This window comes from Electrophorus electricus, chromosome 11, assembly GCF_013358815.1.
Source record: "Electrophorus electricus isolate fEleEle1 chromosome 11, fEleEle1.pri, whole genome shotgun sequence".
NCBI classification, from domain to species: Eukaryota; Metazoa; Chordata; class Actinopteri; order Gymnotiformes; family Gymnotidae; genus Electrophorus; species Electrophorus electricus.
Window position 1 is genome coordinate 17627365 of NC_049545.1, and position 15650 is coordinate 17643014.

General features: G+C 42.0%; 1 protein-coding gene across 3 annotated transcripts in view; it reads left to right on the forward strand.

The window, feature by feature from the left end:
- pacs2 (phosphofurin acidic cluster sorting protein 2) overlaps nt 1–15650 on the forward strand; it is a 33967-nt gene that overhangs the window by 11519 nt on the left and 6798 nt on the right. For 2 of the 3 annotated variants that reach the window (XM_035531855.1, XM_035531857.1), the window contains exons 2-10: nt 7991–8078; nt 8359–8448; nt 8885–9010; nt 9223–9382; nt 13263–13336; nt 13449–13529; nt 13790–13849; nt 13995–14146; nt 15512–15602. In XM_035531855.1, the coding sequence (XP_035387748.1) occupies nt 7991–8078; nt 8359–8448; nt 8885–9010; nt 9223–9382; nt 13263–13336; nt 13449–13529; nt 13790–13849; nt 13995–14146; nt 15512–15602 (922 nt within the window). The remainder of the gene's footprint in view (nt 1–7990; nt 8079–8358; nt 8449–8884; nt 9011–9222; nt 9383–13262; nt 13337–13448; nt 13530–13789; nt 13850–13994; nt 14147–15511; nt 15603–15650) is intronic. The other variant, XM_035531856.1, reaches the window with a different exon arrangement.

Below are 15650 nucleotides of genomic sequence, written 5' to 3' on the forward strand. Positions count from 1 at the left end.
TCACACAATTTATGGCGCCTCCGTGATCCGAGATTGTGGTTTTGTCAGTTGGCATTTCCAGTGTCTGCTCTGTTACACATGTTTGTAAGATCCCACCAGAGGTTCCCCAAGCTAAAAGTAAATTTACACGCAAAGGATTCATGGGTTGCTAATAATATTTCATTGAGCAACAAGACGCCATTTCAGGGTCAGTTCCGCAATATTTGCTACGCCCACTGCTAATTACCATAATTAGCCTTAATTAACCTTGAGAGGAACCAAGACTGGGGGGTGGGTTGGGGGGCTTGATGGCATCCTCCATTGGTCACCACAATGTCAACAATATTATCAATAAAGAACAAAATAGGTAATGAGAACAAATAATCAATACAAGTCTATTTCAGGTTCCTAGAAGTCCTAGTCTAGAGTGTATGTGTGTCCAAAACCCATCTGTCACAAGAACGTCTGCCCAGGGCGAAGGAGAAGTGGGTAGCTGAGTGGGAGAGGGTGATGGGCCACAGCAGGGGCATTAGGGGGTGGTAGGAGGAGCCAGAGCAGGGGGGCATTAGGGGGTGGTAGGAGGAGCCAGAGCAGGGGGGCATTAGGGGGTGGTAGGAGGAGCCAGAGTAGGGGGGCATTAGGTGGGTGATGGGAGGAACCACAGCAGCTGGGACACCTGGAATAGACGTACCTCAGCAAAAAAAGATGATACGTGATAGGCATATCCAAATACTAAAGTGTGTAATGTGCAAGGATAGACTTAATGATGTGCAGTATCTGAGAGAGGGCTTGTTTATTTATTTATTTGTTTTTTATTAACTGAAAAAACGTCGTTCTGTTGCTTACATATCCGTTGTCTCTGAAGTATTAACGTGAAATATTAAGTTCCCGGTATGAGTGGTCTTTCTGCTCGTGTATGGGATGATAATATTAGCCACCATTTTGTCCTAAACCATGTTTTGAACAGATACTAATATTTCTCATAGTGTTTTCTAATAACTTTGTAAAAGTGTGATTTTGTTGTAAATGAATGGTACATTTACGAGTGCATTCCACTGGATTATGCTGAGTCACTGCAGGGAAACCATTTGACAAGAACTTGCGGTATCTGAAAATCTCTGTCCGCTTACTGTTAACTAATGATGTCAGTTCTGCACGGTTCTGAGTTGTGATTTTGCACGAGCCTTCCAGCAGTTGAACTTATCAGCCCTTCTGCTGGTAAAAAACTTGTCATGAGTAAATGTGGCTAAAAGTCATTTGATTTGTTTGTTGCATTAATAAGGTTTATTAATGGTCCTCTGAGCTTAGAGAATTGTATTGGGTCTGTGCTCACAGTCGCAGACGTCAGTGGCTCTGCTCGTAGTTAGAGACTGCAACGTGTCTCTGCTCACTGAGTCTTTGGTCACAGTTACAAACTTCAAAGGATCTTTTCTCACAGATGGACTGCAACAATCTGGTTATAGTTACAAACAGTAATAAGTCTCTCCTCAAAGTTACAGACTGCACTGTTCGCATTTCCAAACTGCAGTGTGTCTTTGCTCACAGTTCCAGACTGCAGTGGGTCTTTGGTCACAGTTACAAACTACAACAGTGTGGTTATAGTTACAAACTGATGGGTCTCTGCTCACAGATACACACTGCAGTGTTCACAGTTCCAGACTGCAGTGGGTCTTTGGTCACAGTTCCAGACTGCAGTGGGTCTTTGGTCACAGTTCCAGACTGCAGTGGGTCTTTGGTCACAGTTCCAGACTGCAGTGGGTCTTTGCTCACAGTTCCAGACTGCAGTAGGTCTTTGGTCACAGTTCCAGACTGCAGTGGGTCTTTGCTCACAGTTCCAGACTGCAGTAGGTCTTTGGTCACAGTTCCAGACTGCAGTGGGTCTTTGCTCACAGTTCCAGACTGCAGTGGGTCTTTGGTCACAGTTCCAGACTGCAGTGGGTCTTTGCTCACAGTTCCAGACTGCAGTGGGTCTTTGCTCACAGTTCCAGACTGCAGTGGGTCTTTGCTCACAGTTCCAGACTGCAGTGGGTCTTTGGTCACAGTTCCAGACTGCAGTGGGTCTTTGGTCACAGTTCCAGACTGCAGTGAGTCTTTGGTCACAGTTCCAGACTGCATTGGGCCTCAGCTCGTAGTTGCAGACTGAATTCGAGACAGTGAGATAGACGTCTTTCTCTTCTACACGCACTCACAGGCAGATGAGACCATATGGGCCTGCAGAGTTTAATGGATGTGTATAAATAAATGATAAACAGTGAATGGCTGAGGAGACACACTGACATCTCTTTCCCACTACCTCGCTCTCCTTCCATATCACCCTCTCTCTCTCTCTCTCTCTCTCTCTCTCTCTCTCTTGCTCTCTTTATTTCTCTGACTCCCTTAATCTTGCACACATTCACATGAATCTTTAGGCCCTTGAGACACACACACACACACACACACACACACACATTTCCCCCAGAGACACCATTGCCTTTTTCTGTTATGTTAGCCTGTCTGTACATGCAGTATTTAGAATTTCATTTAAATATGTTTGTCGACTGGCTTCAGACTTCAGAGATTTTAAGAGAACGCATGCATGCACGCGCACACACACATACATACACACACACCCATAAAGGCAGTGTTTAACTGATTTACATGAAAAGCAGAATAATGATGGCACGCACACACATACACAGCCCTTAGTTCACATCTCATTTGACTCTGCTTACATGCTATGGCCTTCTCTTCAACTTTGAGTGGCTTTGCAGGACAGCAAGACACATCATATCCAAACAATCAAGATGCAGGAACCTCACTCACACACACACACACTGCCTGTCTTTGGACTTGTTTGATTCATTAGAAGGCAATGACTGGCTTGCATTTATTCCAGAAGCGTTTAGGTCTACAGGGACACTGATGTCTCAAAAATGAGGCTAGACCTAGAATGACTCAGCGCGCTCTCTCTCTCTCTCTCTCTCCCTCCCTCCCTCTCTCTCTCGTTTGTTTCTCGTTCTCTCTCTTTTTTTCCTCCAACACACACTTTCTTTCTTCTCTTTTACACACTTTCTAGTTCTCTCTCTTTCTCTCTCTCACACACTCACATACTTGGATATGTCCAAAATAGAAAATGAATTCAGTTTCTAAAATAAGTTCCAAATATGAATTTCATGTTCGTGTGTGTGTGTGTGTGTGTGTGTGTGTGTGTGTGTGTAAAAGGAGAGAGATAGCTAAGTTCTCCATGACTCCATGACTAAGAATGTTTCTGGGTTCGATCCCAGCTGATCCTTGGCACCAGTGTTACCCCACCCGAGCAGCTCCGCGGAGACCCGTGCAAATAAATGTGGGTCAGCTCTCACGGGTACTTAGGGACTCAGGCACTTGGAAAAGGACACACACAAACACACACGCTCATACGGTAAACATGAAGTAAAAATGACCGGTTTGATTGCTTAGTAATTACATCCATTTAAACCGAAATACACACTCTTAGTCAAACACGTGTGCACCCACACACACACACAGCAATAGTCCCATGCGCACACATGGCTGTGTATTGCTATGGTGACAGCAGGAGTTAATGGTTTGCTGTGTGGGGTTGTTGGGGAGGGAGGTGGAGGAGCCATAAATGATGTGTGTTTTGTTGCGGATCTTTTACTCCAGCAACTAACCATCGCTCATTCTCTGTAACGCACAGCAGCTCGGCACATCCTCAGCATCAAATTACAAACTATACGCGCTTGCCAGTGCTCCATTCAGGACATTACGTGACTACCATGGATAGTACAAAAATAAATAAATAACATGTTCACAAAATGAAATGAGGCCTTTTTGACTCGTATTCAGTTCTGTTAATTCAGTTCAGTGAGCTTTACTGGCATAGCTTTGTGTAACTGCAGAACTGTCAAGGAATCACTGAAATGATGAACGCAGTTAGTAAAGGACAGAAGAGGAGTCATCCTCAGTTACAGAAAGATCTACATAACCGCACATAAGAGACTACACAACCCCATATAAGAGACTACACAACCCCATATAAGAGACTACACAACCCCATATAAGAGACTACACAACCCCATATAAGAGACTACATAACCCCATATAAGAGACTACATAACCCCATATAAGAGACTACACAACCCCATATAAGAGACTACACAACCCCATATAAGAGACTACATAACCCCATATAAGAGACTACATAACCCCATATAAGAGACTACACAACCCCATATAAGAGACTACACAACCACATATAAGAGACTACACAACCCCATATAAGAGACTACACAACCCCATATAAGAGACTACACAACCACATATAAGAGACTACACAACCCCATATAAGAGACTACACAACCACATATAAGAGACTACACAACCCCATATAAGAGATTATACAATCACATATAAGAGACTACATAACCACATATAAGAGATTATACAATCACATAAGAGACTACATAACCACATATAAGAGATTATACAACCCCATATAAGAGACTACACAACCCCATATAAGAGACTACACAACCCCATATAAGAGACTACACAACCACATATAAGAGACTACACACACTTTCTTTAGTAGTGTTAATGGTGTGGTGCAATACACTGGGAGGAAGCAGCAGGGAGCCAACTAGGAGGGCATGAACAACACTAAATAAATGTATGCAGAAGTCTCCATGTCTCACATACACACATGCTCATATACACAAAGAGGCTCTAGTTCTGAGTGCTGGTAATGGGCGATGATTGAATTTGGAGAGTATGTGAGATCTCGTGAGGCGTGTGATCAGATGAAAGGAATGAGTGTGAACCTCTCACCTCTCCCAGATGCTGAGTGGGTCAGGTTGCCAGATCCACAGACATAGAAAGAGCAGGTTTGGGTTGCCAATTGCTCATCTTAGTACACAAATGATAATAGTCCCCCATTACTGGAGGCCCAGAACAGTTCCTGAGGGTGTCTCTTTTTGCATGAACGTGTGCCTACATACGTGTACACATGTGTTTACTGATTGCCAGGAAACAGCAGTTGTAATTGCATGTCCTTTGTCTCTGTTTGTGCTCGTGTGAGCGAGGGAGAGAGACCAGCTGCTGATCTCTCTGCATCAGTAACGCCGGCTGAAATAATCCCTTTGTACTGATGGGTGAAGAGACAGAGTGTGTGCGCACACGTGCATGTGTAACCTATTGTCCTCTGTTCTTGCTCTGTTGGTGGTTCTGGTCCAATAGCTGGACATAAAAGCAGCATTTATACCAATATTTCCAGCTGACAGCCTACTAAGTATTCTGGACAGGAATCTGGACAGGAGGTACCTGACAGGGCCGGATAATGCAGATTGTTCACTAATGGCTTTGACTCGCTGACGTGGTTCGCTGGAGTGGATTTGTGGAGTAAGGAGTCAATGTTTGGATTGATCATATTAGTTTTGGAAGCTGGATGCCTTTGTACAGGCTGCTGTTGAAAATGGTTTGGAGTCTTCATTGCTGTGGTCAGGGTTAGCATTAGCCAAATGTTAATCTGCCCACAGAGGATAATGGAGTGTGTGTGTGTGTGTGTGTGTGTGTGTGTGTGTGTGTGTGTGTGTGTGTGTGTGTGTGTGTGTGTGTGTGTGTGTGTGTGTGTGTGTGTGTGTGTGTGTGTGTGTGAGTGCGTGTGTGAGTGAGAGAGAGAGAGAGAGAGAGAGAGAAAGAGGAAGGGGTCTGAACAATGGCAATCTCTGACTACATTGTATAGCCACCTTTCAGTAATCTCTCTCTCTCTCTCTCTCTCTCTCTCTCTCTCTCTCTCTCTCTCTCTCGCTCTGTCTCACCTCCTCTCTAAGTCTCTCTGTTTCTCTCACACACATAAGCACCTTCCCTGCCTCCTGACACACACACACAGACTCACATGCATGCACGTACACATTATGTGTAAAATGCATAATGACATATTATTCACAAAGCCCAAATGTAGCTCCATACATGGTCATCACTAACACCTTGACCACACACTGTCCAGAATATCCTTCTGGAATGTCAACAGTAGTATTCCACGAGTCAATGATAGATGATAATGATGCATTAACTCTACCATTCAACATCTCAATGAAATGCACAACTTAGTCCATTTCTGCCTTGTCCAAAGCAGAAACAACAATAACAAATGAATCCTGTATTTCCTACCTTACATAGGTTTCTTACTTGCCTTATTGATTTAGTGATTTGTACAGAATCTAAGGATCTAACTTTTACACCTGCAGTTGTGCTTCCACAGTCTTTGAGCCACCTCAGGCCCTCTAGTCTAAGGCCCCCCGAAGCCCCTGCAAGTCAGAGGCCCCTGGGCACTGTCCTCATTGGTCTGGTAGGTGACCCACCCCTGCCCTGACCTCAAAAGTTCTCAGGGACTCTCTCCTGCCAGCTGCTGCCGTTCAGATGCATTTTATGCCATGTATTTGTTTCCACTGTATGTGCTGGCTCGAGTTTGGGATTATCTTTCCACTGTATGTGCTGGCTCGAGTTTGGGATTAGCTTTCCAGAAGCCAAAAAAGGTCTCCGACCAGTAAAACCCTTACTGACCTCAGCGAAACAGCTCTGTCATACATAAATGGTAAAATGTTGCACATAAATGCATTAAGAAAATGCACACACTCAATTTTGTGGAGATATGTGCAGAGCAAGAATCTCGCCCACCTTCCCACTGGCACTGTGTGTCTCTGCTGAGGAGCACGAAGAAGGAATTCCTCAATGACAACAATAACAATTCTGGTGGATTTCAGCCCATATCATTCACTTCCAAGAACTGATCCTGCTGGAAGTGTAACTGAAATCGGAAATGCCACACTGTGCTCAGTGGAAAGAAGAAGGCAGAGGTCGTGTCAGAGTGCCAGACCGGCTGCACAAGCCTGAAATTAGCAGGATGGCACTGAAATCGCCCTTCAGGAGGAACTGCTTGTTCCAAGAGCAGGTCCCGTCCCACGAACACAATAACCTGCAGGAAGAAGCCGAGAAGTGGGATTCAGTGATCCACCTCTCCACTTAAACACAAATTACATGACTCCCTTTCTCTCGCTTTTCTTTCTCTCTCTTTCATGTCTCGTCTGTGCCTGCCATTCTCTCGTCTATGTCTCCCATTCTCTCGTAGCTTCCAGCTTCTTTAACAACCAGTTTGGAAACAGGAGTTTGGGCTATATCCACCTCCATCTCCAACACCTTACTCGCTTCACCCAAAGTACCCCACCCCACCCCCACTCACCAAAAGCATCACTCCTCCAAGATCCTTCTCTTACCTTGTTTCTCATCTTTGATTCCCTGAGGCAGAAGCTCACTGTGTGTACAAGACATGAATTGGGCAGTGACTCTGTGTGTGTGTGTGTGTGTGTGTGTGTGTGTGTGTGTGTGTGTGTGTGTGTGTGTGTGTGTGTGTGTGTGTGTGTGTGTGTTGTTGAGATATGACTTCAGCTTCTATTGGCTGGATCGCAGTGTTTTTGATGGAGCTTGTTATGTACAGTTTGTTTCTAGGGGAGCACGTTCTCTTCTCTGGATGAAGTCCACTTAGCCCTCTAACTGCAGTTTAGCATGTCCTGTTAGCTTTTATTTTAGGAGTTTCTCTCCTCCTATACAGTTCTGTGGAATTCTCTAGGCAATTCTTCTGTAGGCAAAAGAGCTCAGATGTGAAGAGCTCACAAATGGTGGCCTGTTGGGCCTTCTGCCTGGTACCATTCGCAGCCTGCACCTGGCTGCTACCAGGCTTTGGGTCAGTGAGATGCTTCGCCCCCTCGCCCCACCCCTCTCCAAACAGACAGGAAGGAGGAGGAGCCTCCTGGGTGTGACCTGGCATTCCAGTGCCGTGAGCTCTGGCTAAGCATGAGCTCAGTTTACTTAACAAATGACTCATTTGATTACTGACACCACTGCAATGAGACACAAAATGTTTACAAATGACATGTTATGTTTCAGCAGCGTTTACGATAAACATGTGGTAAATATAAATACGTCTATCAGTAATGGCACCGATCTCACTCAGCCACACCCCCTCCCCTCCCAGGCTCTGCAGTCTTACTCTGAAGAAGCTTGTGGTGTTGAGGGAGTTGGACAAAGAGCTCATCTCTGTGGTCATCGCTGTCAAAATCCAGGTAGGCAGACCATGAAATTCATCCATTCATCCAAAGTTCTAGCATACCTGACAGTGAGGAGGGGTGAATTCTTTTTACACCAGTTAAATAACGTCACTTGCCGTAAAGAAAACGCTCTTCACTGTTGGAGGTGGGGTGGTCGTGGAAGGTCCATGATCATGTCCACGCTGTGACCCAGTTTTGGTGTTGTCTGTGATGAGACGTTTAGCCCAGGCCAGTGCGTTCGGTCTGAGCTGACAAAGAGGCATGCCTGTGGCTCACACCACCTCTGTGCCCTCAGGGCTCCAAGCGGATCTTGCGATCCCATGAGATCGTGCTGCCCCCTTCTGGTGTGGTGGAGACTGACTTGGCTCTCACTTTCTCTCTACAGGTAAGCTCGGCAGGAGGGGGAGAGTGTAGAGGGCACAAGAAACCAATACGCAAATACACAAATACAGAAATGCATGCACACCGATACTTTAATATAGAAATGCAGATACACAACGATGCAAATATAGAAAGATATTGACAAACACACCAGTGTCGAAATACATACACACCAACACACTAATATAGAATCACATATACACAGCAACACAATAATATGGAAACACATACACATCTTAGTACACAAATGATAATAGTCCCCCATTACTGGAGGCCCAGAACAGTTCCTGAGGGTGTCTCTCTTTTAAACACAGATAAACGACACTGATTATCTTAGATCCCAGTACAGACTTATGAGGATATAAAGGCAAGACTCAAATTAACAGGTGTGTGTGTGTGTGTGTGTGTGTGTGTGTGTGTGTGTGTGTGTGTGTGTGTAGTACCCCCACTTCTTGAAGAGAGAGGGGAATAAGCTACAGATTCTTTTACAGAGGAGGAAGCGCTATAAGAACCGCACCATTCTGGGCTACAAGACCCTTGCAGCTGGCTCAGTCGACATGGCAGAGGTGCTCCACATACCACGACGATACATTTCCCAGAATTCCCACTCTTTCCCATACTCTCAGAGCTCAGATAGAATACAGTGTTAGCATGTACGCTGCAGTGAGAGCGTGTGCCGTCTGTATGCGTGTGTATGTGTGTTTGAGTCTGTGTTTGCATGTGTGTGTGCACGTGTGTGCACATATATGTGTGTGTGTGTGTGTGTGTGTGTGTGTAGGTTCTGCAACACCCAGCAGAAGGAGGGCAAGTGTTGGCTCTCTGCAGCCACCAGAAGGAGCTCCTGGGGAAGGTTGCTGAGATCTGGATCTACTCTCTCTCCAGCCAGCCCATTGACCATGAAGAAGCAGCCATACTGGGCCAGAAAATCAAATGCTCCGGTACCACACACACACACACACACACAATAACAAGAGCTTTGACCTCGATCACCAGCCCTGCACATACATCTCCAATCTTCCACACACCCATGTGCCAGTCAGCTTCTACACATTAATATGTCAGCAATGTCGCCGTTGTTTTGTAATGGGTCGTTATTGCCCACGCTTGTCCGTAGGGTGGTTACGGTGTCACGGCCTCGCGGTTATGCATCAAACTGCATGATTAGACGGTTACCCCACAGTTGTGTTTTTCGGACTGCTGATCGCACTTCCACCGATTACAGCCTACCTGTTCATTTTTCTATATTCAGTTTCCTTAACCATTGATTATCCTTCATTTTGTGTAATGTGACTCGCCAAACTGTAGGCTGGAGTTTGCTTCTGGACTCCTAAATCATGCCGGGGAAGCTCTGTTTTCCCGTGCCAGGAGCGCAGAATGCACTGGAATAAATCCTGGCTCTGTAATTTGCTACTGCTGTAAGCCCGGTACAGCTGTAAACGCGCTAGTGCTTTATACACTACCCACAGTTGTGGCTTTGGGTAATCCAGTGACGCACTTCAGTAGTCTAGTTAAGAAAAATACAGTACAGCTGTAAAAATGCCACTGCTATAAACATGGTACTAATGCTGTTAATACAGCACTGCTGTAAACATGGTACTTTGCTACCATTTTGCTGCCTCTTCTAGCATGTTCATAACTTTATCATACATGATGACTATTACATGCACAGAAAAGCAATGATGCCCATAACTAAATGAAACAGCTAGCTGTCTGTTTTTGGCCTAGAGTTGGTGAGGTTAGCTCTTTGGCAAAACAAATCTGCAAATCTGTAGTGTGGTCAGCGCCTCTTCTGGCACGCACTGTAATGTTATTACGGCAGCGTGAGGTATTTTAAGTAAGCTTAGACCAAATATTTCATGCGTCACTGATAGGCCACTTCATAGTGACTCCTGCCATAATTTGAAAAATGTATGTAAAATATTAGGAAAATAAAACAATTCAGACTAGTTTGTTTAATAATAATAATATTAATAATAATAAACAGATAGATTTTTTGTCACAATATCTGAGATGACTGTAGGTTCTAATCCATTAAGAGATTTATATACCAGTAAAAGAATTTCAACATCAATTCTAAATCAGACAGGCAGCCACTGTAATGAAGCTAAAAGGTGTTATACGTTCTCTTTTTGTTGTGCGTGTTAACTCGTGTAATATTGTGTGTGAGTGTGATTTAAAAGTAATTGTGGGGCTTAAAATGTTTTGATTTTGGGGCTAAATTTACTAACTTATTAAAAATGTTTGTTTTTTCTGCTTCATTTAAAATTTAGAAAATTTGTTAATTAATTACAAGTATTAGTATTGCTCCAGGTAATGACACTGGACAAACAATTTGTTATAATGGACAAACAAGTTGTTAAGTTATTTAGAAAATGTATATCATGCTTCCTCTACAGAAATATATAATTGTATATCATCATAAGCATTAGTGATGCTTTTTTTGACTCTGAGATCATCTTTATCTTTAGCAATGCTGTTTCATCTGATGCCTTACTGCTATTTTTCATTTATCTGTGCAAAGACTACTTTTCTAGTATTTTACTTACTAATGAAATTGGTCTAAATGACCAAAAACTGATAACTCTAGATTGTGTTTCTTTGATAGGCACTTGACCACAGCAAACTTGGGAGCATCCGGAAAAGTGCTTGTTTCTAAGGAATAGTATATAATATCTAAAACTAAAAATAAAGCTAAAAATAAAATGGCTAACATTTGTTTTTTAAAAATTAGGTTGGAATTGGATCTAAAATAAATGTCAGAACTTCAGGTCTTGAGTATATCAAGCTTCAATGAATATCATTGAATATCATTGAAAAATAGTACAAAAGATTCAAATTGTGTTTGTTTGGAGTGGGATTTAAAAGAAGGTTTATAGATAAAAATTAAAGATATGGGTTGTTACTATTTTCATTTATTATCTTTGAAAAATAATAATAAATAATAATTATTATTGATAATAAATAACAATATATTATTAATTTTGGTTTTCTCCAGACCCTTTAAGCCTTATGACAGTTCCTTTTGGGTTCTTGCAGCTGCTTGGTTCCATAGTATTTTTTTTTCCCTTTTCTGGTGCAAATAAGTCTAGAATTGAACTCATCTTTGAGTTCAACATGTCAACCATGCCATGCACAGTTACGTTTTCAAGGAAAAGATGTATATTGTTAAAACATTCATGAAATTATCCGAGGTTAATGCATTAAAATACAGTTTCTTTTTACCATTCAGATTATTTTTATTTGTATTAATTAATATCGTAAAAATATAAAATAAAATACAGATATATACATAACAAGGTCTAGTGTATGTCCTTGGTTATGGGTGGGATAATATGCAAGTTAAAATGGAATGTATAAAATCCAAGGATTTTCTGTCTAATGCATTATCAATATAGAAATTAAAATGATCACTAAGAGAAATCTTTTCTTGGTAAGTAGCACAAATAGATCATAGTTCAAAGAATGCAGGCATGAAGGAGAGTGTGTGTTTTGGTGGATGGTGTACCATCAACATCAGTACTGGCTCTTGACCTTTAAAGAGCTACATATTCGAAAGATGGAAAAATACTGGCAGGTATAGTTTTGCAGCTAAAAGAGTCATTAAAAACAGCTGCTAATCCACCCACTTTTTCACATGGTGTGGTATAAGTTGTAGTTCTGTAGGGCAGTTTCAATTAGGGAGGATGTTCTTTTTGGTCATAGTTCTAAGGATTAAAAGGATCTGTCTGATAATGTCCTCTTTCTGTACTCGAACACTTTGATTCAACATTAATATTAATCAAGTTGGACATTGTTCTACCTTTAAAGTTTAAAGCAACAGTTCTATATAAGCGGAATGCACGCAGGCAGAGAAGAGTAACACTCTTTTTTGGTAGTATTTACAACCTCTTTTTGTGTCATATTTGATTTAAAACACCTTGGAAAAAATCAGCAAGCCACTGCCACTTGGATTGCGTATATCTCTGCTGGAAAATGTGTATCTTTCCCAAAAATCATCCCGGATATCTATAAAACCCATACTGTGACTGTTGCACCAGTTTTTTTAACCAACAGTGCAGTGCAAACAGTCTGCTAAAAATCTCACACCCTCTTCTACGTTGGCCGAGACCCTGAAACGACCATTTCTATGTTGCGTAGCAGTGTGGTAAAACATTCCTTCAGCACTTCATTCTGACGAATGTAAGTTTCTCCTACAAGGCCAACTGTTCCGATGCCCTTTGTTTTTACGAAGAGCAACAGGGACATGTCTGGTGACAAGAATAAGTGTTATGTGAGCATGCGACACTTGACGCGATCCGTCTTACACATGGAGGACTTACACAAATGCCGCTTTTACTGGTGTCACTCCCAGCCAGTGTGGCACACAAAAGACTGCATACTAGCCACTAGTGTGCTCTTGGGAAGGGTTTCTCGCTTTAAACCTGGGCACACTTCAGACCGTTTCACTCTTTAAATCATTAAATCATTCTAGCCACTAGTGTGCTCTTGGGAAGGGTTTCTCGCTCAAGTGGCTGTATTCTCTCTGCCTATATGTCCCGATTAAGCATGGAAAATGTTAACATCTTCAATGTTTTTCCACCTTTCTTAAGATTCAGGAGAGAACAATTAGGGGATTTTATCTTTTAGTTTCACTTTGGGTTTTGTTTGTTATCTATCCAAAGATGTCCAAAGAGAAATTTTCCTTTTATTTTCACCATTGGTTTTGGTGTTTTTAAATTGGACCATTAACACAGTGGTACCTGGAAACTACTATTTTTTTACTAGGTTGTTATACCATGAAAATGTCAAAACACAGCACACCTATTTGTCTGTTGGCAGACAACTACTCAGAAGAGGAGTATGAGAGCTTCTCATCAGAGCAGGAGGCCAGCGACGACGCAGTGCATGGTCAGGTGAGGCTCACAACCCCGTGTCAGATTGACACAGCTAATCAAATGGGACAACTGTGCTCCTGCTCATATCACATGATGGGTATATCTGTGTGTGTGTGTGTTCCCTCATCAGGATCTTGAAGATGATGAGTTTGATGTAAGGAAACCTAAAAAGCAGCGAAGATCAATCGTAAGGACAGCGTCAATCACAAGGGTAAGTGAAACATCGACCACAAAATTAACAGCAACACACATACAGACATGTTCACAAAAGTGTGTGTGCATGCACTTATACATACACTCACACATACTCGCCGCCACTATATTACAACCATTAGCTTCGTGTGCGTGCGTGTGTGTGCGCGCGCGTGTGTGTGCGCGCGTGCGTGTGTGTTTGTGTGTGTGTGTGTGTGTGTGTGTGTGTGTGCGCGTATGTGCATGTTCTAGTAGGTGACATCTCTCTCTCCTCCTTAGCAGCAGAACTTTAAACAGAGGGTGGTCGCTCTGCTCAAACGCTTTCGCGTCTCAGACGAGGTAAGACTCTTTACTGCCTCCTGAGTTTAGGAGGGAACCTCTTCATCATTTGTCCTCGTGTCTCTTGATTTTGTGCTGTCATGTGTGTGTGTGTGTGTGTGTGTGTGTGTGTGTGTGTGTGTGTGTGTGTGTGTGTGCACTAAAGGTGTTAGATTCAGAGCAGGATCCAGCTGAGCCTCCTCCAGAAGTGGAGGAGGATTTGGATCTGGAGAGTGTAGACTTTGAGAACCCCAGTGACAGTGGGCCGGACCTGGATGATGACGACAGTGTACTCAGTACCCCCAAACCCCAGCTCAAGTGAGTATGTGTATAACAACAACAACAAAAATAAATAATAATAATAATAATAATAATAACAATAATACTTTCACTACTACTACTATTAATACAATTCTAATAATAATAGTAATCTTTGTGATCCTTTTCATTTTAAGTCCAGAGTCTCAAAGGGCTTTACATAGAAAAGAATAAACAAAGTTTACATGATAAAGTACATAAGTGAAATAAGATTATTGCAAATCTTGAAATCATAAAATGTAAATCTGAATTAAATAATATCCGTACAATTGAAGAAAAAAGCATAAGACCAGGTGATTCTGTGATCGGATACTTCCACAGTCCAGAATTAAATGCATGCAAAAAGACCCCAAAAGTCTTTAATCTAGACATAGAAACACATGTAGAGCTAGAATTATTAATGTTTCCTGGAGCACTCTTCCAGAGTTCAGGAGATAATGAGAAAAAAAAAATGTTCCACACACTTCAGCTGCAAATTTGAGCTGCAAGGATTTATAGAGATTAACATCAGACCAGCCTCAGATGATCAAAGAGGTCAAAGCAGGTTATAAAGCTTCAAAAGATCAGCAGGATTTACAGGAGCTTGGACATTAAGAGCGTTGAATGTCAAAAGTAAGACTTTGTAGTTAGCACTAAACCCAATAGGCAGGCACTGTAAATCGAAGGAAACTGGGGCTAATAAGATCTGACTGTGTTTTCCTGCTAAGGCCAGTGACTGCTGCGTTTTGCTCTGGATGAAGCTTCATTACAGAGCAAGCAGAGCCGCCTGTCAACTCTCATTGGCATTACTCTCTCAGCATCATGGAGTTTTAGCATATGTCTTAATTTGGACATTTTTCTTAAATAATACGCAGTTTTACAGATTTTACTTATATAAGAGTCTGCATAATAGCTTTGCATCATCATTTATACTAAGGTCCTTAATTGTAACATTTGGTTTTCAAGATAAACAACAGGCTTTATTATAAAATTGACAAATTTAATTAAAATATTTTTATTTTTTATTATTATTTATTAGAAGCATTTTCTGGTCATTTTAAGTTTTTTTTTTTTTTTTTGTCCAGTCTCCTATTTTGCATATCTGTCTTTCAGAGTCTGAACTTTGAAGCAAAACTGTTTATCTATAGCACAAAAATGAAGGGGAACATTATGTTTGTTAATTATATCTCCAAGTGGCTGCATATACAATGAGAATATTCAAAAACCTTAAATATGCTAGTAAATTGATAGCTCTGGCAAAAAAGCATGAAACCAGGCCAGGTCTCCCTGATTCTTTTATGATTTATCTAATGTTTTCTTAAATTGCAATGTACATTAATTTAAATCTGCTTATAACTTCTGTCTCTCTTTCTGTGTGTGTGTTAGGCCATATTTCGAGGGTGTCTCTCTTTCTAGCTCTCAAACTGAGATTGGTAGCATTCACAGCATGAGGAGTCATAGAGAGCCACCCAGTCCAGTAGGTACACATGCACACACATAAACACACACAAAAACACATGGATTC